Raw genomic sequence first — 26,214 nt, 5'->3', positions numbered from 1 at the left:
TGGCATTGCGCCATCTTGAAAAGGGGCAAGAGGAAAAGGCAAGGGAAAACAAGAAGCGCTAGAGATGTGATGGCTGTACAGTGTATCGCGGGGTTTGTAATAATAGAAAGTTTATATATATTTACTCTTCAGGGCGTGAAAGATGCTATTACTTAGCAAGTTCAAGGGCTGATAGTTAATCAGTGTTTTTGTAACCATATAAAATATGAGCCAAATACTGTAGTAGCAGGCATAATGAATTCTCAATCCTTTGTCTGCACATATGACATACTATAGTTCTCGGCACAAACAGGCTTTCCTGAGTTGGACTTTTGGGCCCTCAGCCACAACTCAGGGTGAAAGATGGTCAGGGTAACAGTCATAACTAATATCGGTACGCTGTCCAGTGCGAAAAATACGCCTTCCATTGACGCGAGCGGGCCGTTGAAGCCTCCGCTCAACTCTGCACATCGCCAGCATGAGCGTACAAAGAGGCAGATTGAGGCTATCGCTAGACCTGCAAACCACACCCATTAGTCGTTGAAATTGCATAACAACAGAATGCTCTCACCTATCATATAAAGATGTTTGCTATCTTGACGAATGTCATACCAGGCACGGCGGTAGATGGCCCAAAGTGCAAGACAAAAGATGGCGGTGAACAAGACTTGAACAGCTAAGCCGGTGATCATGAGGTTTACCCCAATTGGATTCTCTGCGAATATAGCCGCAAGAGAGCCACCGCATCCAATGAAGCAAAGACATATGAAATCGCCGAGGATAAATAGGGACGCGAATAGGCGAGGGCTGATACGCGTGAACTGAGATAATGAGTAGCGTCGCTGCAGTGTGCTAATATTGAGATAGAGGGCAGAGGATAGAAAAGTCGGGCCAAGTGTGAGGCCAATGATATACCTACTCATACCCATTAGAACTCACTTTTATCAGAAGAAAAGCAAAGAGGAGGGTGGAATTTACATGATGTACCCATCCTTGTTGTCTCGATTATGTGAGAGCTGGACTTTTCCACAGTATCCGATAAGTTCCAATAGAATACCACAGATCATCCCAATGGAGTAGCCATAGAAACACCAGAAGCGAATGGCGATGAGGACATGCAGAAGAAGGAAAATCGAGTAGAAAGAGAGAAAAAATGCATTTGGGGCCAGAAGCGGCGAGAAATCTATAGCTGCGATGCCGTTCGGCTGTGATGTAGTTGCGTTCATGGTTATACACGCAGGAAAAGCAATTGAAGAAGCCTTTCAAGCTGTGTCAAGTAAAGAGAAGAAGAAACTGGATGTAGTATGGCATTGGGACTGAGAATTGAAGCGTGACAAGAGAGTCTTTTGTATGTGGATTGGGTGGGATAAGTAGAGGGCCAATTTGCTTGCGCGTTGTCCGCTGAATATCCTTTAAACACCCGTTCACTAACAAATATGGAAGTAAGATGTCATATATCCCGTTAAATTTCCTACCCTCGTCCAAGTTTGGTTCCCCTAACGCGGTAAACTCACTTCTTGAGTATCCTCGCCGCTCCACTAGTATTCTTAAGTTCGACTTGCTCGACCCTGCGTGTCAGGCTGACTTGTCAGCCAGGGGAATGATATTCTCGTCCGTAAAAGTTCCTTTTGATTGCCTCTAAACCTACCTGACTAGAGACAACTTGAGATAGATCTCAACATGAGTCCTGAGAATATGAACATCCAATCTTATCATTCTAAAACCAAGCGAGGTGACGGAATAAGACTGGAAGCATATGAACAGATGATGAACATGACTACAGAAACGCGTCGATAGGAACCAAGTTCTCTGGGCTGATTTAAGCTCTTAGACACAAGTAACAACCACAAGCAACACATAAGTCAATAGGATCAACCCGATCAACCCCAGGGAGTAAGAAGGCTTCGGATGTTAAATCAGAGATGTGTTATTTGCAGTCAAGTCTTGTGGCTTAGAGCCTGAATGAGCACAGAGAACTTGAATGTTAAACCAAGGTGCTAAAATAAACTATTCTAATATCCTACTTATATATGTTAAGTGTACCTAAGTCTTTTTTATCGCATTGTAAAGAGTCCGCAAGTCTTGCCTTCTCTTGGCAACTAAGGCTTAACGTGCCAGTTCCCCCTGCACACTACCATCAACCATCACGGGGGCACCAAAATCAACGCCGTACCCTTTCAAGCCGGGCGTCAAAGGCGCTTATGGTGATACCCTGAGAAGTACCGTCCGCCGAAAGATCGATGACAAACTCGTCGATAGACACTCCTCCGTAAGTGACTGAATCAACACTGAACCAGCTAGCACAGTAAGAACTGGACGGTGAGGCGGCGTCAATGATCTCATAGACCGCCCTCCAACTCTCAAGTCTAGCCTTTCCGTCCTTTTCCGTCTGCAACCCCGTCGGGTACAATCTCATGCTGACGTTCCCTGATCCAGTCGACGATCCAGAGACCATCAGACGGATCGAATCAAACATGTCACGGCCATCGATAAACCAAGACGTGACACCCAGTCCTGGTAGACTGTCTTGCACAGTTACATTCATGCCATTTCGTGCGTCTCCGTAGTGGCCACTGTAACTTTGCCTTGCTTGTCGCTTAGCAGCTTGCTCCAAAGCAGGAACTAGCTTTGAAACAATCGCAGCTGGAATCTTGCTCACAACTCCCGAAGCGTCGGTTCCCGCGGCCAGAACAGTAATTCCGACGCCCCAATCAGGTAGCAAAGCCATCAGACTGTTGTACATCCCCAACTGACCACCCTTGGTGTACATCCAGCTGACTCTGTTGGTGGTGGATGGAACACGAGCAATCTCCCATGGCGCGCCGACTGCAACCTGCGGATCGGCAGTAAAACTCATGGGCTTCATCCATCGTCGGGTTTGGGAGGGCGACAACATCTCATACGTCAAGATTGACTGCCCAATCCTGCGAAGGTCCGCGGTCGACGAATAAATTCCTCCTGCTGGTCCCTCATCGCGCGTGTCGACATCATACCAAGAACTGCCAGGGCTGTCAGGTATGATAGACGAGTCGGTGTTTGCTGGCTTAGCATAGCTCGTGGAATTTAAGCCGAGAGGGAGGATGAGCTGTCGTGATAGAATATCAGGATACGCTGTTCCAGTTATGTTCTCAAGCGCGTAAGCCATGATTTGGTAGCCAATGTTGGAGTATATGGGTGTTGAAAAGGCCGCATCGACTGGGTGACGGGTCCGTACGGCGTCAAAGAAGGCTATCATTTGTGTTAGCATCTTGTAAAACAACGAATCTCAGCCGTGAGAGAAACATACCGGTGCGGTTGCACGGGTACAAGACATCTTTCCCACAGTAGGCAAAGTCTACTGCCCGGACTGGCGGAAATCCCAATCGTTGTAGTTGGTTGTCCGTCGAAGCAGGGCTCGGAAAGTCTCGCGGTATGCCAGCCATGTGCGACGCGAGCGCACCGACGGTTATGGCGTCCCAGTTCACATACTGGAGAGCAGAAGCTGACTCATTATTAGAGTCCCTGAGAGTAGCAGAAAACTTTGCTAGCTCAGGCACGTAACGCGTGATGGGCTGATTGAATGACACATCCCCGACCTCCAGTAGGTAGACATAAGCTGTGGGCAATTTGGAAATGCTGCCTATGCGATACGCCGTCGTGTCATTGACAACTTTGACGCCGTATCCATGGTTTTGTAGGATTGGAGCTGAGTGATGATAGCTGAAAAGGGGTCGTTTGTCTGCCGCTGGGTAGATGTCGATGGAGAAAGAGGTGTTCTGAAGGTCGATATTGAGGCTTGGTACAAGCTGCAGAATCTCTGACAGGGCATCTCTGATGGAAATATCATCACTCATCGCTGTTGGAATGGGTAGATCTGGTCCAAAGAGGGGACATGGGCTCAGAGCCTGTACTGGTACTATGCTGAGGCCCAAGAGAGCTGCTGCTGCAGCTGTTCCTAGAATATCGATGCGCATTTTGGATATACCTATACAGATCGCGGTGGTATTTCAAAGCCTCTACATTCATTGAATTCCATTTCAGACTGAGCGAAGAGCCGTTCTTATGTACAGCTAGTCCGCCGTGGTAATTTCCTTGAACCTGAACAACAGCTAGATTGCTGAGGCAAGCTGAACCTCCATTTACAACCGTCCATATGCCGCTTAGACACTTGGACTTATCTACCGTTTAACGTCCGTTTACTTGCCGTCGGACCTTTTTAATCTGCTAGTTAGTCTGGGGTGCGGTATCCGAGCTCAGCACGAGGCTGGAATGCTTACGGCCAAAGTCGGCAGAAACCGTGCTATAGATCGCAGTTCCAGGTCGATGGCATTAACAGGCTTGGTTAAGAAGGTATTCCCAGAACGTGGGGTTCAAAAGCTTGCAACCCAGTCGTTGCTACCCCTGTCGCATATCATACGTTCATGGGTCAGCCAAGAAGCATTTCACTGGCTAGCAACGCGGAAATATCCCGTGAATATCCTTTGACCCCTCGTTGCCATTTCATAACTATACTGAAATCTGGAATCTTATCCTGATTTGATTATCTATCCCAACGAATTTACTCACAGTCTGCCTTGCTCTGCATCGTTGGTGATTTGATCGCTTATCAAGTCCCTAGCCCTCCATGGATTACAAAGTTGTCGTCGCAGCGGTACACGCTGCGCCCGTGTTTATGAATAAGGCCGCTACTACTGACAAGGTTATCAGCTTGATTGAGCAAGCGGGCAAAGAGAACATCGAGCTTCTAGTCTTTCCCGAGACGTTTATTCCTGGATATCCGGTACGTCCTCTGCTATTCGCCCTCGGTATTGCAATGGTATAACTAACATGGCAAAGTATTGGATTGAATGCTACCCGCCTCTCCAACAAGTTGAGGCCCTCGCTAAATATGCAGATGAGAGTGTCGTTGTCCAAGACGGCGACGAAATCGCACGCATCTCGGCTGCCTGCCGTCGCACTGGTGTAGCCATCAGCCTCGGCATTTCAGAACGCATAGCTCAAGGGTACACGCTCTTCAATTCCCAAGTCAATATCGATGCAGATGGTACCTTGTTGGGTGTGCACCGCAAGCTGCAGCCAACATATGTTGAGCGCTCTGTCTGGGCGCAGGGTGGTGGCCATACGCTACGAACATACCGGCTGACAGCTTCGGGACGGCCTTTCAACCTCGGTGGTCTTTGCTGTTGGGAGCATACCATGAATGGGGCACGCCAAGCGCTCATTACCCAGCATCAACATATTCACGCTGGTGCCTGGCCTGCCTTGTCGACCATGGCTGGCTTCGAAGCCGTAGCTGATTCCCAAATCGAGGCTTTGATGAAGGCACATGCCCTCACGGCCCAAGTCTTTGTCATCACAGCGTCTAACTATGTTGATGATACTTGTCTTGAGTGGATGGAGAAGAATCTAGGCAAGCAGGAATTTGTCATGGCGGGTGGCGGATGGTCCGCTGTTATCCACCCGTTTTGTTCATTTCTTGCTGGGCCGCACACTGGTGCTGAAGAGAAACTTGTCAAGGCTGAGGTGGATCTGTCGCAGCTTGGGCAGGTCAAGGTTTGGGTGGATGCTGCTGGTCACTATCAACGTCCGGAGATCCTCAAGTTTAGCTTTGACGACCAGCCTTTGTGGGCAGATGAAAAAGCAACCCCGGAGAGATCTTCACCTGTAAAGAACAACACTGAAGATAAATCAGCTCCAAAGTTGGATTCTTAGGAGGGCTTTGTAGCGCAGAGAAGCAGTTGGTGAAGGAACCTTTGGCTTTGATCTCTATCAGTACTGCCACAAATTGAGCACGCTCAAGTTTATACGTGATACGTATAACTGCAAGTAGGAGATGGAGTTGATCTAGTCACCAGTACGCCATCATAAAAATATCAAATACACCCGAATATCAAAGAATGAACCAAGTTTTGCCTAACTACTGTGTCATGTCCCTTATACCCTCTCACTGAAGTAGCCGCCCCTCCGAGCACCCTCCGGTAGCTCAACTGGCCTGTTTCTACCTTCGCAACTTGATTTCCACAGTAGCTGGGCCTGTTCACACCATCGAAAATGCTCCAAAAAGCCATCTAGTGCATATACTTTGTCTCGAGCCTCGAATGCCCAGCTCTCGCCCCTGGAGCCAATGATGTCCTTTTCGAGAGCAAGCTGACAACCGGCACACGAAATTCCATGTTCGACATTGCCGGTTACTTTATCATAATAAGGAAGTGCGCACGATCCCATTAACTTGAATTTTCTGCGTCGTTCTGAGCTCGCTGAGTAGACTTGATCCGTTGTTTGGGATTGTTGTCTGGAAATCAAACTGGCCTGATGAAGGGACACGATCGCAACACGGGATTTACGTATGGATTCATCCATCGAATATATGCCCGGCAAGGTTTTTAATGACTTCAGTTGGCTCAACTCAACCTTTGTCAAGTGGAATTCCTTTCGGGCTGCGGAAAGAGTTTGCACTTGAGTCTCGGGAGCCTCCTTGAGGCATTTGAAACAACATCGCTTCCATGTTAGGAGAGACATAAACCCGCCAAACTCCCCGCAAAGACTACAAGACTTGAGACATAGGGCATTGTAAAAGTCGAGCAGAGAAGTGCCAACGGCCAGTCGTGTTCGTAACAAAGCGCAGAAAAGGTTCAGTCCGTGCAAGACTATCATCTGGTACTGCTTGAGGGAGTCTACTGCCTCTCGCGATCGGCGATTCGTTTGTCGAAACTTGAACAGAGAATACACATCAAGGCGCAACAACGTATCATGGAGGAGCTCCAGTGGTAGCCGATCGAGGGATCCGAGTCCGGCACTCGAAGTCTGCTGGAAGGGTGTCGCTATTGACTGACGAATATTAACATGTTGAGCGGGCGAGAACCAGATCACAGAGAGATCAAAGTCTTTGCGGTGGTAGGCGGCAGTGCGAATAATGGCATCGACCTGGTCTTCATCGAAACGATATTCTGTGGCGGAGCGATATCCGCGAGGCATAAGGGCAGCCATTCATGAAGTGTCCTTTATGCTGGAGCGGAAAAGAGCGGGCCTTGGACGTCGTTGATGGGTGACAATCTGGACAAGGCAATGAGAATATGACCCGAACTGCTCTTTGAAGGAAAGCGGATGTCGATTTCCATCCCCTCACTGAGCTGTACTGCATATGGTTTGTTTCAACAACACATTCGCGTCTTACAACAGCCCGAAGCCTTTTAATAAGCTGACTTCAAAGACACATATCAAGAAACGGTTGTTTCTAACGACGCAAGGCAAATCTTAAGTGTCTGGTGACACCAGGAAGCCTGAGGTCAGTATATCGGCAGAAGCACAGATTACAGTGTGCGCGCAGACTGTTATAGGTGGCGGTGCATGAAGTGAAGGGCGAGTAACCGACGTTGCCATTTGTCGGGTGGAGATTGGGCCAGGAATTAGGTGGGTCAGATAAGCGAGCCCACCTCAGCCACAACACCATGGATTTTTGGCTTGGACATCGTGAGTCGCTAGGCACATACGACCACAGCTCGTGGAAAATACGGGGTCCCGTTCGCTCCCCCAGAGTCAAGCCGCGAAGCGCCGGATTAGTAGTTGGGTCGGTGACGACCAGCGAATACCTGGTGTTGTATGTGTATCTTTTGGTGTTCGTCCCTTTTTGTTCGACTTTAAACAATAAAGCCATGGTAGGAGTGAAGTCGTTGTCAAAGGAACAATGGTTACACGGGGGTGTTGAATGGATAGCATCTTTTCTTTATACGGTATATTAGAAGAGTTTACCTCAGAGTCAAGCCTGAGATCGGTAACAGCCAGCAACGACCTGGCTTTGCATGTCCTTCTTATGGTGCATCACCATGGCCTTCAAGAACAAGCGATGTGCCTGAAGTGGTTTAAGCAATGATAGGCCTTGCTACGGGTGTCCATTTTCCCACAGTCCTAATCTCAGGCTACGACGTGGCCGTCAATTAACGTATCGCCTGGCTGCATATGCCGTTGGTAAACCTGAGATTTAGAAGCAGGTACCCGTGCTAACGATCAATTATATCAGTAACTTCAACAGAGTCGTTTGTATTTCATTATACTCAGACCTTTCTACCTCAATGCAAGGTCAAGTAGCTGAATTATTGTTTAAAGGGGGGCAAGTGGTATCAGTGGTGGCTGAAACTTGCAAATACCAGCAGTATGGGAAGGTTCTTTTACAGGCCATGCTTAATTCTTTGTTCATGTATTTTAAAAGTAAAAGCAGTGAATGCGACGCGTTAAGTAGCGCATTTAGGCAGCGTTCGTTTATGATTCATGCCCTCCTGCCACCTCTCTCGCTTCTTCCACATCAACCCACTTCTCCTCCGCATTTCACCTTTCATCAACCCATCTCCTAACTTCAGAGTACCACCACCGAAGGTCCTCACCTTTTGCCATTACAACCTCACAACACTAACACTATTACTCAACCTCAAGAGAAGAGTCGCGCATTCAGAGTCCCTGGTAGGTAGATCACGAGTTTTCATCTCTCGTACTTCATTTCTCCAGTGAAATCTCATCCTATACTGCCCCGACTCCCAGAGATCCTTGGCGTCTTTCCTTTCGTATCATCTTGTCTCACCTCTCTTCATCTCCCCCCCTTGGCACTTCATCCCGATCTTGTCTTCGGTGGCAGATTCTCCCTGTGTTGCTTTCTTAACTCGTGAGCATATTGTCATTCCCATCATTCAGTGGAGACATTTGACGATTTCTATGGTTGGATTTGGTGTTAGTCGCTTTTATTTCGTATGCTGACTTACCTATTGCCAGATTTCTAAGCTCTTCTATTCTGCTCTAGCCATGGCAAGTGACTTGCCCCCGAGCGCTATCAAGCGTGAGCGGCCTCCAGGAGTCTCGCCGATATCCGACATCGCTCCCGCGAAGCGCCAGACAGATGAATCGCACAAAGTACAACCTACTCCAGCCAAGTTCCTTTGGGCAACTTGTCAGGACATGAACGAGTCTATGCGACTCAACATTAAAGAAGTGGCTGTTGAACAAGCCGAAGAGAACTGCCTGAAAATCCAACATGTCTTGGAATCAGCTCTTGGGAAGGCCAAGAAGGACGCCATCTCTACAGGCTCCCTGGCGATTGAACGAAAGATGTTCAAACAGTGGATAGAAGAACTCAGTAAGTATTTTTTTTGTTCATTGAAGATGCCCGTTATGTTCAAACTCCGTCCACTAACCACCGTATTTAGATAATCTTCGCGACAGACACCACAAACACGAGATTCTCGTCGGTGTCGAAGGGCCTACCGGTGCTGGCAAATCGTCGTTTCTCGCTGCACTTGTAGGGCTTTCCGAACTGTTCCCATCGGGACAACAGGGAGCAGCGACTGCAGTCGTTGGGAAAGCTTCCTGGAACTGGGATGACAAACCCGGATCCGAATTCCGTGCCAAGGTCACCTTATGCGACAAAGCTGACATCGAACAATCAATCAAGAATCTTCTGAAAGACATGAAACGCCTTTCAAAACTCAAGAACACTCTTCCCAGGGATTGCGATGACCCCGAAGAGAGAGAAGATGAAATCACCAACACTGGAAACAGAATCAACTGGGAGCTGCCCAGGATCAAAGCTGTTTGGGGAATGAAGCGAGAGGAACTCCAAGTTGTTGCAGACACCTGCAATAGCGACCAGTCCTACCACAAAGTCGTGCAGTGGATTCTAAAAAAGAACCCTCAAGCTTGTCGCTTTCTACAAGATGGAGTTATCGAGTTCAACGCCGCAAAGAGAAAAGAGCTCAATCGCAAGATCAAGCCATTCCTGGACTCAACGGCTGTAAATCACGGGGCGGGATCTCCTTTTTCTGTCTGGCCGTTGATCCAAGATGTGCATATGTACGTCAAATCCAACTTCCTCAGGCCTGGTATGACTGTTGTCGATCTACCAGGATGCGGTGATGCGACTGCCAGTCGCGGCGAGATTGCAAAGAAATTTGCCCATCGTCTGGATGTTAGGCTGGTGGTCAGTCCTATCGCCCGGGCAACAGATGAGAAGCAAGGTCAAGCATTGATGCAAAGTGGTTTTGACGAGGCTCAGATGAAGATTCGCGGCAAATACGACGGGCGCGGTTTTGGCGTCATACTGTCAATGATGGACCAGATCGATGTTTCCACTTACGTTGAAGGGTCATACGAACTCCAGAATGACCCTGAAACCTCACAGAAACTTGAGGACCTCGAAACACTCCAACAGAGGAAGCAAAATGGCCACAAAAAGTTGAGAAACACTCAAGCAAAACTCAAATTGGTTGAGCGGGAAAGAAAGGAGGCGCATGAGAATCATCGCATGGCCGAGGAAAGCCTCTTACCTGAAAGCGAAGGTTAGTTCATCAACAAGGCGAAGATTACCTACTCACATATTATCATAGATCAGTCAAACGCCAACGGAGAGAATATCGAGGAACTCAAAACTAAAGCAGACAATGCGACAGCGGCTTACAAAAGAGGTTCAGATATGATCAATACCTTGAAGTCCAACATCGAAAAAGTCTGCGAGGAGATGGAAGGGATCGAGGACTGGCTTCATAATAAAGTCACCCAGACACGCAACCAATATGTCAAGGATAGACTTCAGGAAAGCCACGCGATCCGACAAGCAGCGCTCAATCGATCCGACAAGGGCTCACCTCCGTTGCCCATATTTCCCGTCTCTAGCAAGGCTTATTGGAGACTGAGACAAAAGGAGCCTCCCATTCAAAGCTATACCACGATATCATCGACAGGTTTGCCAGCGGTAAGGGAGTGGCTTGTTGAGGCAACCTTGAGCAAGCGCGAGAAGCACCTTGATGATGTCCTCGGTGCTTACCAAGGGCTGATGGCCATGATGAGGTTCTACTCACAGGAGAAAGGCATTGACGCAAACTTCGACATCAGCCGTTCGACTGTCGAAGATTCTCTGGCCCAGACCCATAGAGACTTTTCTATTGTAAGCACTTGCGTGGTGACCGCCGAATCTGCAACTAACCTAGAACAGAAATTGGGAGCGAGCCTCTCCAAAGCAGCCCTCAAGATCCAAGAACTGAACCCCCTCGAAGACGTGAAAAGGATCTGCAAAGCTTCCAGTGATGAGGCTGTGAGAGTTGCAGCAAAGTGGTCCCGCAAGTACCCTGCCGATGATCACGACACCGAGATGATGCGATGCAACACTTACACAGCCATACTCTCTCGCAATGGCTCTATGTATACCCCGAAGGGCACTGGAATTACGTACAACTGGCTAGAAGACCTGTAAGCATTGATGGTAATGGTTGGGCAGCCATATAACTGACATGTTCTGCAGAGGTGGTCTACTACTGAGATCTATTTGCAAAGAATGGGATGACCAAATGAATCAAAGGTTGATGGAAATAAAAGCCCCAATCATGGAAGCTTTCAAAAAGACATGGACCGAATACGTGTCCCAACTCAAACAGGACATCAGGGATAACTTGCCAGCCTTGGAAGTGAGCTTCAACCATTTCGCCGCGACCGCCGACGATGGTCTGCTGCCCAGCGACAGCAACATTCAGAAAATGCTGGACAAACTATCCGAAGATGCCTCTGAAGTCACCGATGATGTTGTCGAGCTTTATGGACGGGAATTGGAGCCAGTGTTCGAAGCTGCTCTGAACATCAGTAAGTATAGCCAGCACCATGACAATAATCACCTTGTAAACCGTTACTGACCTGGCATATCAGAGGGCAATGGTTCTTACAAGCGACGCCGTGACTGTGTGACCAACAAAATTCGCAAAATCAGTGTGCATATCGCTAGGCCGATTGTGAATAAGCTTTCTGAGAGGCTTGAGGCCAGAAAAGCGCTGGTGCCACGAGATCTGCACAGGATTGCGCAAGAGGCCATCAACAGGCTCAAACACGAACTTTCCTTCCATCTCCACAATCTGTTGGAGAACTATCCAGCAAGCGAGGAGTTGAAGAAGAAGAAAATCGAGCTACAAAAGGACATCCGCGTTCGTGTCGAGGAATGGGAACTCGGCTGGCAGCCCCAAGGATCTAAAGATGAGAAGATCATGGGTTCAAATCTTAAGGGCCCAGGAGACACCCAAGTCATCATCGAAGACGACGACAGTGACTCCGACAAGGGGGAGGAGGTTGTTGACACCCCACTGGAAGCAATCGGGGATGACATGGAGAATTTGTTTCGGGATGATGAGATGCAAGACGCATGAAAGACACGCATGGGATATTGGGTCTCGGGCGAAGAATGGGACTCATTAAGAATGGCGATTGCTTGGAACATCTACAAAATGGCGTACGGAAGATTTGCTTTGGAATTTGCATGGCGAAAATGGCGCACGGAGATGAGATATGAGATTAATGATACTCAATACTTCCCCCTAATTAGCACAGATCAGATCGACAGATACCCAAATTGAAAACAACACTATTTCTCTGTCACACATGGTCTCCCCTCGCAACTTGTGCTCAACGCGCTAATACTCCTTAAAGAATCCTCCGAACTCGAGGGGATACAAGAATGAGAAAAGAGTGTATTGATTGAGCGGATACCTGAAGCTTAATACCAATCCAGAGAGTGAAGGTACCTGGCAATGTTGGTCCTCTACTTGGAAGGAAATGGCCACTAGGTGATGAAACCAGGTTCATTTGTCTGCGTCCTCTCTGGAACCTCACGCCTGGGAGCGACATCGGCGGGGGTTCAGTGAGCGAAGTCGAACATCCTGAAAGCAGAGGAAGCTTGTGCAGGCAGGATAAAGACAATCACCTCCGATGTGAAGTTCGATAGATCTCTGACCTCAGAGCCTTTCTCCATTCTTCCATTCCGCTACAGATCAATCTCCGTCTGTCGTCAGTAGGGTAGTTCGTGCCGAAGCCTGATTGCGTCAATCTGGATGGTGGGGCCGTTCCGTTGGCGGGGGTCAATCATTACCCCGGAACTCGGCTAATCCATCTCGAACTCCGTGCCCATATCTCGAGCTTCTCTCGACATCGCTCATGCAATACGACAGACGTGATAGTATCTCCTGATCTTCAGACCTCATACCTCAGGCATTGAAACAACCGTCAGAACTTGCTTCATCTCGCTCGTCACAATGTCAAGGAAGCTCAGTCCCACGAAATTCACACAAGCGGTGCGTACGCCCAATGCACCCCGAGGCGCATGCGATGCACAGTCAATTGCAACTCATACAACTCATGTCTTTCTCAAAGCTTGGCAATTAACTCGCGATTGTGTTCTAGGTCGTGCGCTCTTTCATGGCAGACTCTGGTCTTGAGCCTCGGTATGTACCCCAAGCCACCGATCAAGACTCGGCATTCCGTGATAAGATTTCGGTACTGACCCTGTTGTTCGTAGTCTTCTAGGAAAACATGTATATACACTGAATAAACATACTTGGGACGCGTGCTGATCTCTGTAGTTCCGCGTCACCAGTGCCACAGAAGGCCGAGTCGACTTCGAGCTTGACATCCAAAAAGAGCACACCGTCTGTCTCTCACCTCATCACATTGAGCTCTCACTGACCTCACCCAGAACCGTCTTCAGACAATTCATGGCGGTACACTTGCTAGTCTCGTCGATCTCGGTGGATCCCTCGCTGTCGCCTCATCAGGTCGCTTCGCAACAGGCGTGTCAACCGATCTGAACGGTACGCACCTGTCTCAATCACGTACGACTTTGCTGACTTGGCAGTGACATATCTGAGCCCTGGAGGCCGCCCGGGAGATCTTCTCAAGGGCACTGCCACACTCGACAAGATTGGCAAGACACTTGCTTTTACGCAGGTGACGTTCACCAATAGCAAGGGTCAATTGGCTGCGCGAGGAAGTCATACAAAGTGAGTCTAGCCTTCAATCGTTCACGTGGAATTTGTTTACTGACTCAACAAGATATGTTACGGGTACTATGGGTGCAGATGGCCCATTCGTTGCTCCAGCTGAATTCTCAGACGTGGACTAGAGGACATCGCGAGGTTTAGACATTCTGTTGATGAGGTAGAATTGGGTGTACTAAATATCATAAAGTATAGAAGGGTGGTATCATATCTGTAGAAGTTGTCCAAATTCATTCACGCCCATTATCAATCATTCAGCGATTCATTATCTATCCCAGCACGCCTAATGCTTCTCAGGGTAAGGCTGAGCCGGCACTTGGGGAGGAGTACCATCAGCTTGGTGGTTCAAACCGACTGTTTCCTCATGAGGAGGTGGTGATCTGGGCTGAGACACCGGAGAAATAGCATCATACGCCGCGTACTGAGGTTGTTGGGGCGCATAGTAGCCGTTTTGCTCTTGGGGCACTTGCTGTTGAGGACCATACCCCTGAGCCAGATGCTGCTGTTCCGGTTGAGGATAGTGTTGCTGCTCAGGCATAGGTACAGAATTCTGCGCCTGAGGGGGGATCTGTCCATAACCCCAAGCTGTGCGCTCTCCAGCCTCAACACCCTTCACAGGCTCATGCTCTTGCTTCGACCAAATGCCGTTGTTCCTAGCACGTCCGATAATGAACACCAAGCAGAGAACAACGAACTGCGGCCAGATTCCAAAGACGACTTCGAGGATGTAGTAAGCGTACTTGTACTCACGGTCGCCGTATGCACTGCTCAGATCGGTCCAAGCAGCTGTCGACGCCATGTTGAACGTTGTGCGCAGAAGCCAAACAACAGATGCGGCGATGAACATGTTTGAGCACCATGTGAGCGCATTCTCGCCCTTGGATTGCACCTTTATCATGATTGCCCGCGCAACTATGGCGAGAGAAATGACAAAGACCAAAACACTGAAAGAGAAGCTGATCTGTCGAGACTTGGTGTAGCTATCCGCACCAACACTAACATCGTTGAAGAATACTTCATACACATAACGAATTCGAAGACCGAACGCTGCCAAGGAGAGAGCGAAGAGGATCGTTGCTGCGATGTACGACAAGAAGCGAAGAATCTTGCCCTTTGGATCGGGTTGGCCTGTCTGGACCATAATGATACCGGTGCCGAGACGGAGGAGGATTATCATGACGAGAATGTCGGTGACCAAATCGTAAATGAGCGCAAGAGTAGCGAGGACTTGTACGGTGACTTGTAGAGTCTTGGAGTAGTGCGAGTCGAAGTCACTGTCGATTCTTCCGCTGTTCCATAATCGCGTGTGCACGACTGAGACGACATATGAAGCGAAGTCGAAGAAGGCGTAGCTTAGATGTGTCAGTTACTATAATTCAACAGACAAATAGTAGAGGGTGGGAGCATACCCTGCGTATACTAAGAGAGCCAACTTGAGATATGTGAATGCAGTTCTCGCGGGATCCCTCTTGCGACGGACGAGGCAGAAACTGCAGAAGAATAGAACGACCGAAGGGATCCATGCTCCAAGAAAGACCATGGCCCCGTGGGCGATCCAGTATTTCTCGAGCTCATACATCTTTGTATGTTGAGGTTGTAAAAGTTTAGAGTGTCTCGATGAATGTCCAGTCCAAGGATGTATGTGTATAAGTTACACCAAGATTCGTATCCCCGCCAAAACTCGGAGACAACAGTGTCGATAAGTGTCAAACCACACCACAAATAAAAATAAAACAGCCAAGATATAAAGACCAGAAATCAGAAACACAAACATGAGCGCCCCTCCCCTCATATTTAGCTCCCCGAGCTGCTTCACCTCTTTAGCTTCCTCATCACAGTCAAGAGTTTTCAGGGCTGAAGCAATTGGATCAGCAACCTGCATCTAAGCACCCAGGGCCAATGGGCGGGCACCCGCGCTGCAGGGGTCCCGGCACTGCCTCTCCGGGCGTTTTAGAGGGCTTCGCTATTGGCTTGGCATACATGAGCTCTGCATCTTTTGTAATTTGCCAGGCTTTCTGGTCAGTATCTCACGCTGTGGTCAGGCGTAATTTTGCAAATGCTTTTGACATTTAATTAAATCATAGAGTGAATTTGGTATCATTGAGCTGCTGGAGAGTGATTGTTAACCGCCGACGTTGAAGAACAAAAACTCTAAAAACCCATTTATAGCATGATTCTGGTGGTCCACAATATTCGTAACCGCCCAGAGGATACGATGCGATGTGATGCTGGCGCAGGAGTGTTACGTACGACTCTGTCACTGGCCCAGCCGCAATAGCGGATTGTATGGTGAATCGGCATCTCAGTGCCGTCTCGAACAGGTAATGACCGTGCGAAATGCCTTGAACAACTTGTCTTGGCACGTGGTTTGGAGAATGTAAACGAGCGATGCTCCTGGGGCTGAGCAACTGTTGTTTTTTATAAGCACTTTAACCGAGTGTGTCAGCACCGTGATTGATTAGTTAGGAGATTCTCGTATAGTTGAAGATGAACTTGTTGAAACAACAAGCTCACGATTCAGATGTCAACTAATGGCAAATAACATATACTTCAAGTATCTTCTAGTCACAATTTCTCATAATTATGATTCAAGAGAGACTAGAGCCTCATTTCTTTGCTGTTTTCATTCGGGCCTAATCTCATCGCAGCGATGGCCTCACTGCCAAGACCATCCAGCCATGACTCTCAACTCAGCCACGCTGACACTCTCACGAGTCCAACCCGCAGCCTCAATCACAAAGACAACACCCAAAAGAGAACAAAAGACGAGCATTAAAGTAGTATGATCAATTAGTCATCTATCATCATACTCCCCCATCAAATCAACGTCATGAATTCCTCTTCGCATACAAAAACGTCGGCATCAAATCCGCCGCCGGAAAAAGATCCCGCGTCCCAGTCTTCAACCAACAATTTCCGCCCTTGACTTCATAATTCTTCGCCATCTCCCTATTGAACACGATACCATCACACTGCGTCGCATTTCCCTTCCCGCTGTTGATCTCTGTGTACATTGCGCAGGCGTGCATACAGTCGAATGCTGTGTAAGCCAGTATAGGCACTATATCGTTCCCTGGGTAGTCGAACCCGCAGGTGTATGTGAATACGTAGCCGGTGTTGGTGGTATAGTCGTCTTTGCCGTTTGGTTGGGAGCATGCGTCTGGAAGGGTGAGGTTCGTTACTTGGTCTGCTGGTTTGGGCTCGTAGAACTTTGACTCAGTCGTTTCGCTGGTGTCGCTCGCGCTGGTTGTGAGGGTTGGACAGGCGGAGGTTTGTATCGTAGATGCAGCTGGTGCCTCAGACAACTGTGAACTGTGATTGTTAGCATTTGTGGATTTGTTGGTAAGTCTGGGTCTCGTACTTTTTACAGTTGGCTAGAGCTGATCCAAGGCCTCCTCCAACACCAACCCCGACAACCACTGCAGTGACGATAGCAACAATCGCACATAGGCTCAACATGCTTAAACCAAAAGGACCCTTTCGCGCCTCGACGACCTGAACATAGCCCGATATTGGGTCCTTCGAGCCTTGGCTATAAACACCATGAGGACTGACCTCTGGTGCATGAGCTGCGCTGTCTGAGTAAACTTCGAGGACTTCGTGATACCTTGACTCCGACATCCTTTCAGACCAACGAACGTTCCTAGATGTTCTGTTAAAAGAGCCGCACGGCACGGTCTCAAGTCAGGGACTTGAACCTGTGTAGGAAGGCCAACTATTAAAAGAAGGCAATTGTCAAATAGAAGGCTTCGGGCTCGGGCTCGGTACCGAGCGCACAGCCATGCCATGCCGGCAGCTGTCACGTCAAACCCTTGATGTATGAACTCGCTTGCAGATTTTGAGTCACCTTATGGGTGTATATCTGAAATGAAAGTGGCATTTCAGATCCTGCAGGATCATTTTGGTTACATCGATAAAACCTTATGGATCTGATAACCCATGCTCAACCAGGTGGAATGGGATGGGTACCCACACGGACCCGGTCAATCGGCAGTTAGATGTTGATTGTGGTAATCGCCGGGAAGCCTGGTATAAGACAAGATGAGACTCGGTCTGCAGCTTGTGATGAACCTCAAACACTGGTCTGTGAGGACCGAGATGAGGTGATGTGACTAGTCAGCAAGGGTCTCATTACAGTTACATGTTTGCTATCAATGAGTTTTATGTGATGAGCTTCATACGGGGTTCTTGAGTGCCTGGTGAGAAGGGTAATAGTGAATGTAATATTGGCACCGAAGCCGTCTCTCACCCAATTTGTGTCTCCGGTGCTGGACCCACACGAGTTCGGCAGGGTCCCACAAATGCGGCATCGACCATCGGAGGTTTAAGTTTAATTGATCAGGGAGTACTCCGTACAATACAGCAGATGGACGGTGTACCACCATGTCCTGTACCAAACAACGATAAGCCCTAGGTACTCCTGGTAGAAGACAACCAAGTCCATCAATCTAGAACATTCTCAATCCGTCCGCTAACCTTCCTATCCCCCTCCCCATCCCAACCTACAACCCCCAAGCCCAGATCGACGATCTCCCAAAATAAGCACTCTCTGACGTCTCCCTATTCCCAAAGAAGCGCCCACCAAAAGGGCCAAGCAACAGATCAATTAAGATTGACATGTTCTCAACGGCCATTAGCTCACATTACCCTGTTTTCCACAAGGCTGACCTGATGCAAAACACTTCTTACCTCATTAAGACGCAATGTTTCACAAAGCACACTTTAACCTCGTCTCGTGGCTGGGTGACGTCACATGCACATCGCGAAATCGAGAGCATGACGACGTCACGACTTACTCTTAAATCCAGGAACAAGAAAGTAAACGAGGCAAAGCATTAAAAAGGCGGCCAAGAGCTCTCTTTCTCAAAGAGCCTTTTCTCAACGAAACACTCACCTTGCTAATTACACTTTAACAATAACAACGCGATCAGCACACAAAATGGCCATCACAAGTGCTATCAGCGACCTCTTCAGCTCCATCTACGAGCTTCTCGCCTCCGTCTTCAACACCATCTACTCCGTCATCCACTCCATTCTCACCGCAATCCTGGCCTTCGTCCAGGGTTTCTTCAACCTCATCGGCGATGTTGTCTCCGGCCTCGTTGAGGTCACCGGTGGCGTGGGCAAGTTTGTAGCCAGTGAGTTCCTCCTCCTCCATATTCACATCATCTTTCGCGTGCTGACGATAACATAGGCAACGCTGCTATCCTCGCTATCGGCGCCCTTGGTGCTTTCGCGTACGTGAGGTACACTGCGCAGGGACGAGCTGTTGCAAACAAGAAGACTCAGTAAATGCTTAGATGATACACTCTTGTGAGGTTTGCTTGGCGATGGATGTACACGATACCCTGATGCATGGTGCTGAGGACCTGGTTGGTGTTGGGATACAACGGAAACTGTCTTTCGCTTTTCAGTCCTAGTTTAATGAGTCAAAATTAATGCGATGCCCCTCAAAGCTTTGTGACCTTCTGTGGCTGGTCTTGTGCTCGCCTTTTTAAACTGCGGCTCAACCGTTCCTTGCTGGCTCTGCAGATCATGCAATAACCCTTGCGCTAATCTGGATCACCTTATCCAGTTACCGTCCTAAACCCGTTTACTACCTCTGATGCTCAAGAGACGTTGGGGCTCGTGGTCAAGACGAAAGAGAGTTTGTGAATCACTTCACAAACGCAGCATTTTGCGATGGAAAACACCGAACAAGATTACCAGAATAGAGTATAGAATTAAAATAAATGTCATGATTCGTTAATGTTATAGGTTTTCCAATAAATACTCCAATCCCAAACTTGTCTAGATCCTTGAAACATAAATATCCCAGAATATACACCTCATTTCATATGTATCCCAGTCTTGCGATATATCCTGTGAAAATATTCGGTTGCCCTCATAAGCCATCAAGGCCGTATCGTTTTCGTTCAATTCATCCGCCTTGGTAATCAATGACATGTCGTTCAAGTCAGAGTAGCAAACATGGCCCGCATGAGCTTAGGAGGTGGTCCTGTGCAGCCAAGTCAGCCACACGTTCTCAAAAGATGCGAGTAACATAAAAGGCGCACCTTTAACGGTACTTAGGTACGCTAATGGACATCCTACCTTTCTTGTCCTTCTCAATACGAGGAGGTTTGCGGTGTTCAACCACCTTCTCCAATCTCTCTTCTCGAATAACAAGCTGTCCGTCAGGCAAGCGCTCGGCGCGGACAATTTCGCCGCTGGTGGAACGACCTCGAGGACGGTGAGCCAGCTCACGTTCCAGAGCTTTGATCTCCTTTCGGATCTCGCGACCACTTCGGGATCGAGAGCGAGTTCGTACGACGAGTTCCTCGGCGGGGTGGTGGTGATGGTGGTATGAGTCCCAGCTGGAGGATGTGGTGGTTGTGGTGAATCGTGATGGCGAAACATCGCGGATGACAGTCTCCTCAGCGTATTCGAAGGGTCCTTGTGGCGGGGGAGGAGGGCCAGGCTGGTAGAAACCTGGAGGTGGTCCAGGCTGAGCCATAGGAGGAGGCATCATCTGGACAGGCGGAGGTGGCATCGGGGTTTGTTGAGGAGGAGGCATCATTTGAACGGGTGGAGGAGGACCTGGAGTTGCGACTGGAACCGCAGCGGGAGGTGCCTGGGCAGGAGGAGCTTGAACTGGGGGAGCGGGAGGCGGGGGAGTCTTGGCTGGCGGTGGTTCCGGAGTTGGCTCTCTGACCTTTTCCTTGGGTGGAGGTGCAGGCAAAGCAGCAGTAGGTGCCTTTGGTTCTCGAGAGGCGGCAATTTCAGCTTCAACTACGGAGTGTTAGTAGCGCATCAACTTTGTAGATTGTCAACTAACCCTTCTTATAATCCTCGCTAACTTTGAGGAGCTCGTCGATGTTATCTTGACCGAGAGCCTTTTGCACAATGATTGTGTTGCCCTAAATCTTGTTAGAGACTATGATTCACATTCTCAGATTGGCCACAAACCTCTTCAAAAAATGGGTATCCGAGATCAATGAGAGCTCGTTTGGAGACAAGCTTAGCAGGAATGCGAGTCTTGCCCTTTTTAGGATACTCGCTCTTCACTGTAGTGCCACCGCTGCTGCTGGAGGAGCGGCTTGAAGAAGAAGAATACGAACTACTTCGAACAGAGCGGGTTCGAGTTGACCGAGATTCTCGGCTACGCCCACGACGGTTACGAGATCGAGTGTATTCTCGCTCACGAACACGCTCAGGCATGGATCTGAAATCATCGTCGCCATAATAGTCAGGCTCGGCAATCTTGATGTCATCATAGAACTCGTCGCCGTATCTGCGAGGTGGGGGCAGTCCTCGGCTCTTGGGAAGGGGAATAGGTGTATAAGGAGGCGCACGGTAGTCATCTCGAGGATCTCGGTGATCTCGAGGACGGATATCCTCACGGCGAGCCGGAGGGGGATATTCCTCACGGTCCTGGAAGAAGCGCGGTCGGCGGTCAAAGGTGTCCAGAGATGATTGTCGGCGGAGGAAACCCGGTCGACGAGGTGGAGATTCGCGGCGAGGCAAGTCTCGCTCTCGCTCTCTCTCTAGAACATCCGCACGACGAGCCCAGGGAGGTGGCATATCTCGCTCTCTTTCTCGCTGAGGTTGGTAGCGAGAATCATCGCCGTAGTAGCGACGGTCACGGATGTCTTCTTCTTCGTAGTAACCGCGACCAGGTCGGCGGTCATATCGCTCATCTGAGTGGTCGCGGCCTCGTGTGCTGCGTGTATAAGAGCGATCGTCATCGAAGCGATCTCTGTTTTGTTCGCCGCGCATTCGCTCAAAGCGATCGCGGTCCCAGCGCTCAGCCATTATAACTGTGTGTAGTGTGGTGTTGTGTGATTATGGCTGCTAAAGCAGACCGAAACGTATAGAGGCTAGTCCTCTGGTGTTAGTGGTATAGCTGATCGCCTTTTAGTGAAAGGGTATCAAGTGCAAGTTAAAGGTGCAAAAACGATGATGGAAGAAGGATGGAGGAGAGAAAGAGAAAGAGATGATGTACGGGAGGGTGGAGGGTGGGCGGGATACTTGATGAGTCGAGGGGGAGGGAAGAAGACCAAGGATTAGTGGTAAGAGTATTCAGCTGGGATTGGACGACCAAGATGGAGAGGATGCATGATGGAGGGTGAGAAGAGGCCGATGACGTTGACAGACTGATCCAAGACCCCGCTTGTCGAGACATTCCAGGGCCGAACTGTCCAAGTGGATCCCTCTACTCTCAGTGGCTTGTGACTCTGTCTAGCGACAGTTACAGGGGGCTGAGCGGTACAATTGCATGAGGGGGAGCCCAGGACCTTTACATGTACTGTCCAGCTGATGACGACTTGTGATGAGACCGAGTTGAGCAGTGAGACAGCACAACACCTGATATACATCAGACAAACCATCAAGGGTCCTTGAAGACCTCGAAGAACCAATACACAAGATTGGAGGGAAATTTTACGTGCGTAAATGTACACAAACACAAGCTCACACAAAGAACCACTACTGTAACTTAAGCCCATTCGCTTTGATAGCGGTCTCGACGCCCAAGCACAAACCAAGTGGGCCGGCATAGCCAAAAGCCGGATTATGGCACATGAAATGCAGGGACTGGGATTAGTTGAGGCTGTGGGAATATTGTTACCAGTCAGATAATCCTCGATAACTGGTCGAATCCGTAAAACCATAACAGAATTCCCATATACGACGAGGAAACACAAACAATGCATGTATGTCAAGTCTTGGTGTTTTAAATGATCATCCAACATGGGCCGATCCGTGGGTGCACTTCTAAAAATGGCATCTTTATCAGGTTAACCTACCCTTCTCCATCTTGACGTTAACAAAGACGAACAAGAAGCCTACAGGGAACAAAGTTTCTCAAACCTGCAGGGTCTTCCCCTGAAGGGGAACTTAAACGATGGAGGGTGGAGAGCCTCAAAGGGCGGGCTCTCGTTCTCATTCTCGTCTTTACCGAGACCAACGGCACAAGCCGTGTTTTCTTTGATCATTTCACAGTAGCCTAAAGCTCGCCGCTCGGGCTCTGCTGCGTTACATTTGGGTCTCTTGGCCCAGGACCTGAAAAGCTCACACTCACCAGCAGATGGAATTTCCAATGGGTAGCTGCAGCATCGGGGTCTGTGCAACTTGCCCATCGGAATAGCAAATTCTTACCGAATTTCTTTTGGGAAATAACAAACTTGCTACGGGGACGTGTCAGCTTGGGTAGTCCACTCAAGACTTATCCTGGACTGAAGCTGTCGTGCAACCAAGTACCTCAAGTCGCGGGGAGATTCTCCTGTACGATGACGTCGCGAAACCAAGACACAAGCCTTGGCTCGACCCACACGAGCAACGCAATCTCCGAGCCAATCGTGTCTTTCAAATTCTAACCAAGAGACGTTGGGCATTGAAACTCGAGATCTCCAGGCGATCACTGAGACTCGGCAGGATCCGATTGCATTGGGCAATCACTGCCTGGTACCTGATCAGCCTTCTCGACCTCCATAAGATCAGTTTTGATCTAGGCTCCCGCGGTAGTTGAATGAGATGGGACCGTCAGACTAAGGTACCTGACTACCTACCAATGGAAGCATTGCAGGTAAGGTAGGCTCACGTGACAAATCAAGCAGAGGCCTTAAGTTTGGCAACGCTCCATTAACTTACCTAGGTAATTTTCCAACACACTCTAGAGTCATGGGTAACCAACCGCTTGAGTTCCTACCTCGGTCTCTACTTCACTACAATGTCTACGCTCGAACTGCCTGTGCGCTTGGTGTAACAGACTGCCAGGGGATATCTGACGACGTCTCAGCAATTCATGAAGCTGCGAACATCGATGGCTCCATGTCCAACAATGAGAAGCGGCAAACAGCTAAAGATTTCACGGCCGGTGGAGGGTCCTTCAACCTGCTTCTCTGGTTGCTTTGGCTCCGCTCCGCAATCAGCATGTATGTACCCTAGAAGTCTCCAGGGTACAGTACTCCAGAAGACAGTTACGGTTACTTGCAAGGCGCGAGGACTGGACGTAACGAAAGCAACCCGGGTTTTATCCTCAGAGTTATTGGGCAAACGAGAGGCAGTAACATGAAAGACGAGAAGTTATGACTTGGGCGTAGGACTGTCGGGATGTTGGTAGGCTGGACGCGTTGGCCTACGACCGCTCGAGCTGCGTCAACGTCAATTTTTCCCACGGCTTACACTAGCGTTTTGAGGGCCACTGCGAACGATATCTTGACGCGAGCTTACATCACGGGACCTGGTGACTGAGGTGTGATGCTTGACGATCGGAGAACATAGGGTCTAAGCATTGTCATGCAATCACGTTCTGGAGGAAGAACAGAGAAGTACCAAAAGCACGTTGGTGTTTTCATCTAAGCTAACATTATGTGCGAACAATAGCGGCCACTAAGCTCGAGACCGAGCTCGATGAAGTGCATAAAGTACCTACCTACCTAATCAACGCATCTTCGTCCACAGCCTTGCTGATCGCAAGTCGTGTTTCACTTCCTTCTAGCATTGTCTAGCATCCCGTACTCAGGCTCCAGCTTCGCGAGCCTTCGGCTTGCCCGCTCCTTCTTATACGTCTTGCGCTGCCTGTTGTGGCGTTGGGATGCTGTTCGTGTCGAGGCTTCCGCTTGCGTCGAGTTCTTAGTGATCCGACCGCCGCAAGTTTTGCGAAGAGTGCCCTCGGGGTGAGAAAGAGCAGCGCAAGGGCTTACACCAAAAAGCGCTGATCTCCCACCAAAGCCCGTCCGCTGTATTTCCTCACCCCCTAGAGTGCCTCTCGCTGGTTGAGGTGTCGTTGCTGACGACTGCGCCACTGCTTCCCGCGTGTGAGCACCTGGAGCATCGCCTGTCCCGCCTGCTTTGGGGACTGTTGCTGGCGGCTGCGGCGGTAATTCTGCTCCTTTGACTCTTGGGAAGGAACCGTACTTGTGAGCGAGGTAGGTGGGAATGAGACCGAAACCGGTAAGATTCGACATGCAGCGCCTACGTGTCCATTCCGCCCGATCTTGAGGTGACAGTAGATGGGTAGTTCTATCTGCCTTTTGTGTCAATTCTGTTGACCTTTTACTGGCCCTTTCTAGAGCCTCACGGTCTCTCTGTTCTTCGCCCTCAATTCTTTCCAACTCTTCTGCACATGATGCAGCATCGCCCTTAGCATCAGAAAGCAGGGCCTCTCGCCGTCGCCGGCGGGAGATGCGACCGTAGGTACCTTTGCGCCAGAGATCCCATACACCCAAATTCCATACACCCAAATGAGTGTCAGGTGGCAATTTGGGAGGCTGCGATCCGTAGAAGCAATTCCAGGCGTCCTGCTGGGAATAGCTCGCCGAAGCGGCTTCTTCTTCCGGGGATACATCCTTGCTGAAATAACCAAATTCTCTTGGTACATGATTACCCCGTGACCATTCAAGGAAGGCCACGTCCGCTTCATACACAGCAACAATCTCTTCCTGCGTCCAGCCCTTCTTGGGGAGGTTGATATGGTCCCGGATGTTGTCTTCTTCAAGATGGAACCGATCAAGATCCCACTGGCGAAAGCTTTCCATTAGCTCGCGTTTCTCGCGGGCTTGCCTGTTACCCGGCTCATTTTCACGTCGCGACCTAGCCCTGTCTATGATCTCCTCCCTTACAAAGAACCTATGGAAGTGATAATCCTCCTCAGTCAAGTCATCATGCGTTCGCATGTACTCTACATATTCCCATTGGTTTGTCGGGATAGGCGTTGGTTCGCGAGACTCAGAGCTGTCGCTTGGTGACGAAGGTGTCGGAGGTGTTGGAGGTGCTGAAGGTGTCGGAGGTGCCGGAGGTGGGGAGGGACTGCGCGGAAGGCCTAACTCGTTGTTGGACATTCGAGCCCACAAGCGCTTCCAGCCTTCATCGCTTTCATCAACGTGTAAGGTTCCAGAGGCTGGTTTAAAAGGTCGCCCTTCAGCCTGATGCTCCATCACCCTCAGAGCTCGCTGACGCGCCCCGTACACTGGATCACGCCTATCATGGGGATTCCTTTCCTCGAGCATAACTTTCCGCAATTGGTACCACTCTTCGCCGAAGTGCTTTCTGCCCCAAGCTGAATAGGTTTCAGGATCATAGGGTTCTGGTTCAGGCGTCCACGGCATTCGTGCATCAAAATCGTATGTATCAGGGTCATAAGTTCGTGGCACCAACATACTTGTGCCCAGTACTAATACAGAGTATGTATCTCTCTCTTCGTTTGCCGGATTGTCAGCCGGGTGGACATTGTCGTCGAGGTTGTTGCTGTTGGATAGAGGATACACGTCGTCAGAGGCGGCCTCAACGGATGGAGAAAGTGTTGACATATTGTTGAGTCTGCGCTTGGGGCTTGTATGCGGAGCCATCTAAATGCTAACAGACGCGGAAATGGCTGGTTAGTATTAAAGAATAGTGAAGGATGTGTTGCTGGCGTTAGGTCGACGGGATGGTGAAGGAAGGGATGAAGAATATTAATAGACGACTTCTGAAGGGGAATGGCAAA

General features: G+C 49.4%; 11 protein-coding genes and 1 non-coding gene across 12 annotated transcripts; 5 read left to right on the top strand and 7 right to left on the bottom strand.

Annotated features, from left to right (window-relative positions):
• Positions 1 to 242: 242 nt before the first annotated feature.
• Positions 243 to 1,205, bottom strand: FMAN_09381 (uncharacterized protein; the record flags this gene model as incomplete). The annotated part of the gene is made up of 3 exons (XM_041830218.1): positions 243 to 496; positions 551 to 894; positions 958 to 1,205. 3 exons carry the CDS (start codon positions 1,203 to 1,205, stop codon positions 243 to 245), a joined length of 846 nt encoding a protein of 281 aa, XP_041680903.1.
• A 935-nt stretch (positions 1,206 to 2,140) lies between these two features.
• On the bottom strand, positions 2,141 to 3,932 carry FMAN_09380 (uncharacterized protein; the record flags this gene model as incomplete). The annotated part of the gene is made up of 2 exons (XM_041830217.1): positions 2,141 to 3,207; positions 3,266 to 3,932. The coding sequence occupies 2 exons, from the start codon at positions 3,930 to 3,932 to the stop codon at positions 2,141 to 2,143; spliced, it is 1,734 nt and encodes a 577-aa protein (XP_041680902.1).
• A 650-nt stretch (positions 3,933 to 4,582) lies between these two features.
• Positions 4,583 to 5,670, top strand: FMAN_09379 (uncharacterized protein; the record flags this gene model as incomplete). Its single annotated transcript, XM_041830216.1, has 2 exons — positions 4,583 to 4,738; positions 4,795 to 5,670. The coding sequence occupies 2 exons, from the start codon at positions 4,583 to 4,585 to the stop codon at positions 5,668 to 5,670; spliced, it is 1,032 nt and encodes a 343-aa protein (XP_041680901.1).
• A 222-nt stretch (positions 5,671 to 5,892) lies between these two features.
• FMAN_16105 (uncharacterized protein) lies at positions 5,893 to 6,945 on the bottom strand (the record flags this gene model as incomplete). The annotated part of the gene is made up of 1 exon (XM_041830215.1): positions 5,893 to 6,945. One exon carries the CDS (start codon positions 6,943 to 6,945, stop codon positions 5,893 to 5,895), a length of 1,053 nt encoding a protein of 350 aa, XP_041680900.1.
• Positions 6,946 to 7,446: 501 nt separating this feature from the next.
• Positions 7,447 to 7,562, top strand: rrna10. Its single transcript, XR_005993999.1, has one exon. It is a non-coding gene; the product is annotated as a ribosomal RNA (ribosomal RNA).
• A 1,186-nt stretch (positions 7,563 to 8,748) lies between these two features.
• Positions 8,749 to 12,125, top strand: FMAN_09378 (uncharacterized protein; the record flags this gene model as incomplete). The annotated part of the gene is made up of 6 exons (XM_041830214.1): positions 8,749 to 9,079; positions 9,150 to 10,277; positions 10,326 to 10,882; positions 10,931 to 11,184; positions 11,237 to 11,571; positions 11,635 to 12,125. The coding sequence occupies 6 exons, from the start codon at positions 8,749 to 8,751 to the stop codon at positions 12,123 to 12,125; spliced, it is 3,096 nt and encodes a 1,031-aa protein (XP_041680899.1).
• An 882-nt stretch (positions 12,126 to 13,007) lies between these two features.
• FMAN_09377 (uncharacterized protein) lies at positions 13,008 to 13,873 on the top strand (the record flags this gene model as incomplete). The annotated part of the gene is made up of 7 exons (XM_041830213.1): positions 13,008 to 13,046; positions 13,156 to 13,196; positions 13,271 to 13,286; positions 13,335 to 13,400; positions 13,448 to 13,562; positions 13,607 to 13,751; positions 13,804 to 13,873. 7 exons carry the CDS (start codon positions 13,008 to 13,010, stop codon positions 13,871 to 13,873), a joined length of 492 nt encoding a protein of 163 aa, XP_041680898.1.
• A 158-nt stretch (positions 13,874 to 14,031) lies between these two features.
• Positions 14,032 to 15,327, bottom strand: FMAN_09376 (uncharacterized protein; the record flags this gene model as incomplete). The annotated part of the gene is made up of 2 exons (XM_041830212.1): positions 14,032 to 15,100; positions 15,158 to 15,327. The coding sequence occupies 2 exons, from the start codon at positions 15,325 to 15,327 to the stop codon at positions 14,032 to 14,034; spliced, it is 1,239 nt and encodes a 412-aa protein (XP_041680897.1).
• A 1,249-nt stretch (positions 15,328 to 16,576) lies between these two features.
• Positions 16,577 to 17,369, bottom strand: FMAN_09375 (uncharacterized protein; the record flags this gene model as incomplete). Its single annotated transcript, XM_041830211.1, has 2 exons — positions 16,577 to 17,060; positions 17,110 to 17,369. 2 exons carry the CDS (start codon positions 17,367 to 17,369, stop codon positions 16,577 to 16,579), a joined length of 744 nt encoding a protein of 247 aa, XP_041680896.1.
• A 1,318-nt stretch (positions 17,370 to 18,687) lies between these two features.
• Positions 18,688 to 19,040, top strand: FMAN_09374 (uncharacterized protein; the record flags this gene model as incomplete). Its single annotated transcript, XM_041830210.1, has 2 exons — positions 18,688 to 18,886; positions 18,943 to 19,040. The coding sequence occupies 2 exons, from the start codon at positions 18,688 to 18,690 to the stop codon at positions 19,038 to 19,040; spliced, it is 297 nt and encodes a 98-aa protein (XP_041680895.1).
• Positions 19,041 to 19,699: 659 nt separating this feature from the next.
• On the bottom strand, positions 19,700 to 21,542 carry FMAN_09373 (uncharacterized protein; the record flags this gene model as incomplete). Its single annotated transcript, XM_041830208.1, has 4 exons — positions 19,700 to 19,746; positions 19,842 to 20,519; positions 20,566 to 20,647; positions 20,697 to 21,542. The coding sequence occupies 4 exons, from the start codon at positions 21,540 to 21,542 to the stop codon at positions 19,700 to 19,702; spliced, it is 1,653 nt and encodes a 550-aa protein (XP_041680894.1).
• A 2,672-nt stretch (positions 21,543 to 24,214) lies between these two features.
• Positions 24,215 to 26,077, bottom strand: FMAN_09372 (uncharacterized protein; the record flags this gene model as incomplete). The annotated part of the gene is made up of 1 exon (XM_041830207.1): positions 24,215 to 26,077. The coding sequence occupies one exon, from the start codon at positions 26,075 to 26,077 to the stop codon at positions 24,215 to 24,217; it is 1,863 nt and encodes a 620-aa protein (XP_041680893.1).
• Between the last annotated feature and the right edge of the window lie 137 nt (positions 26,078 to 26,214).

This window comes from Fusarium mangiferae, assembly GCF_900044065.1.
Source record: "Fusarium mangiferae strain MRC7560 genome assembly, contig: FMAN_scaffold004, whole genome shotgun sequence".
NCBI classification, from domain to species: Eukaryota; Fungi; Ascomycota; class Sordariomycetes; order Hypocreales; family Nectriaceae; genus Fusarium; species Fusarium mangiferae.
This window is presented reverse-complemented; position numbering and strand designations above follow the sequence as displayed.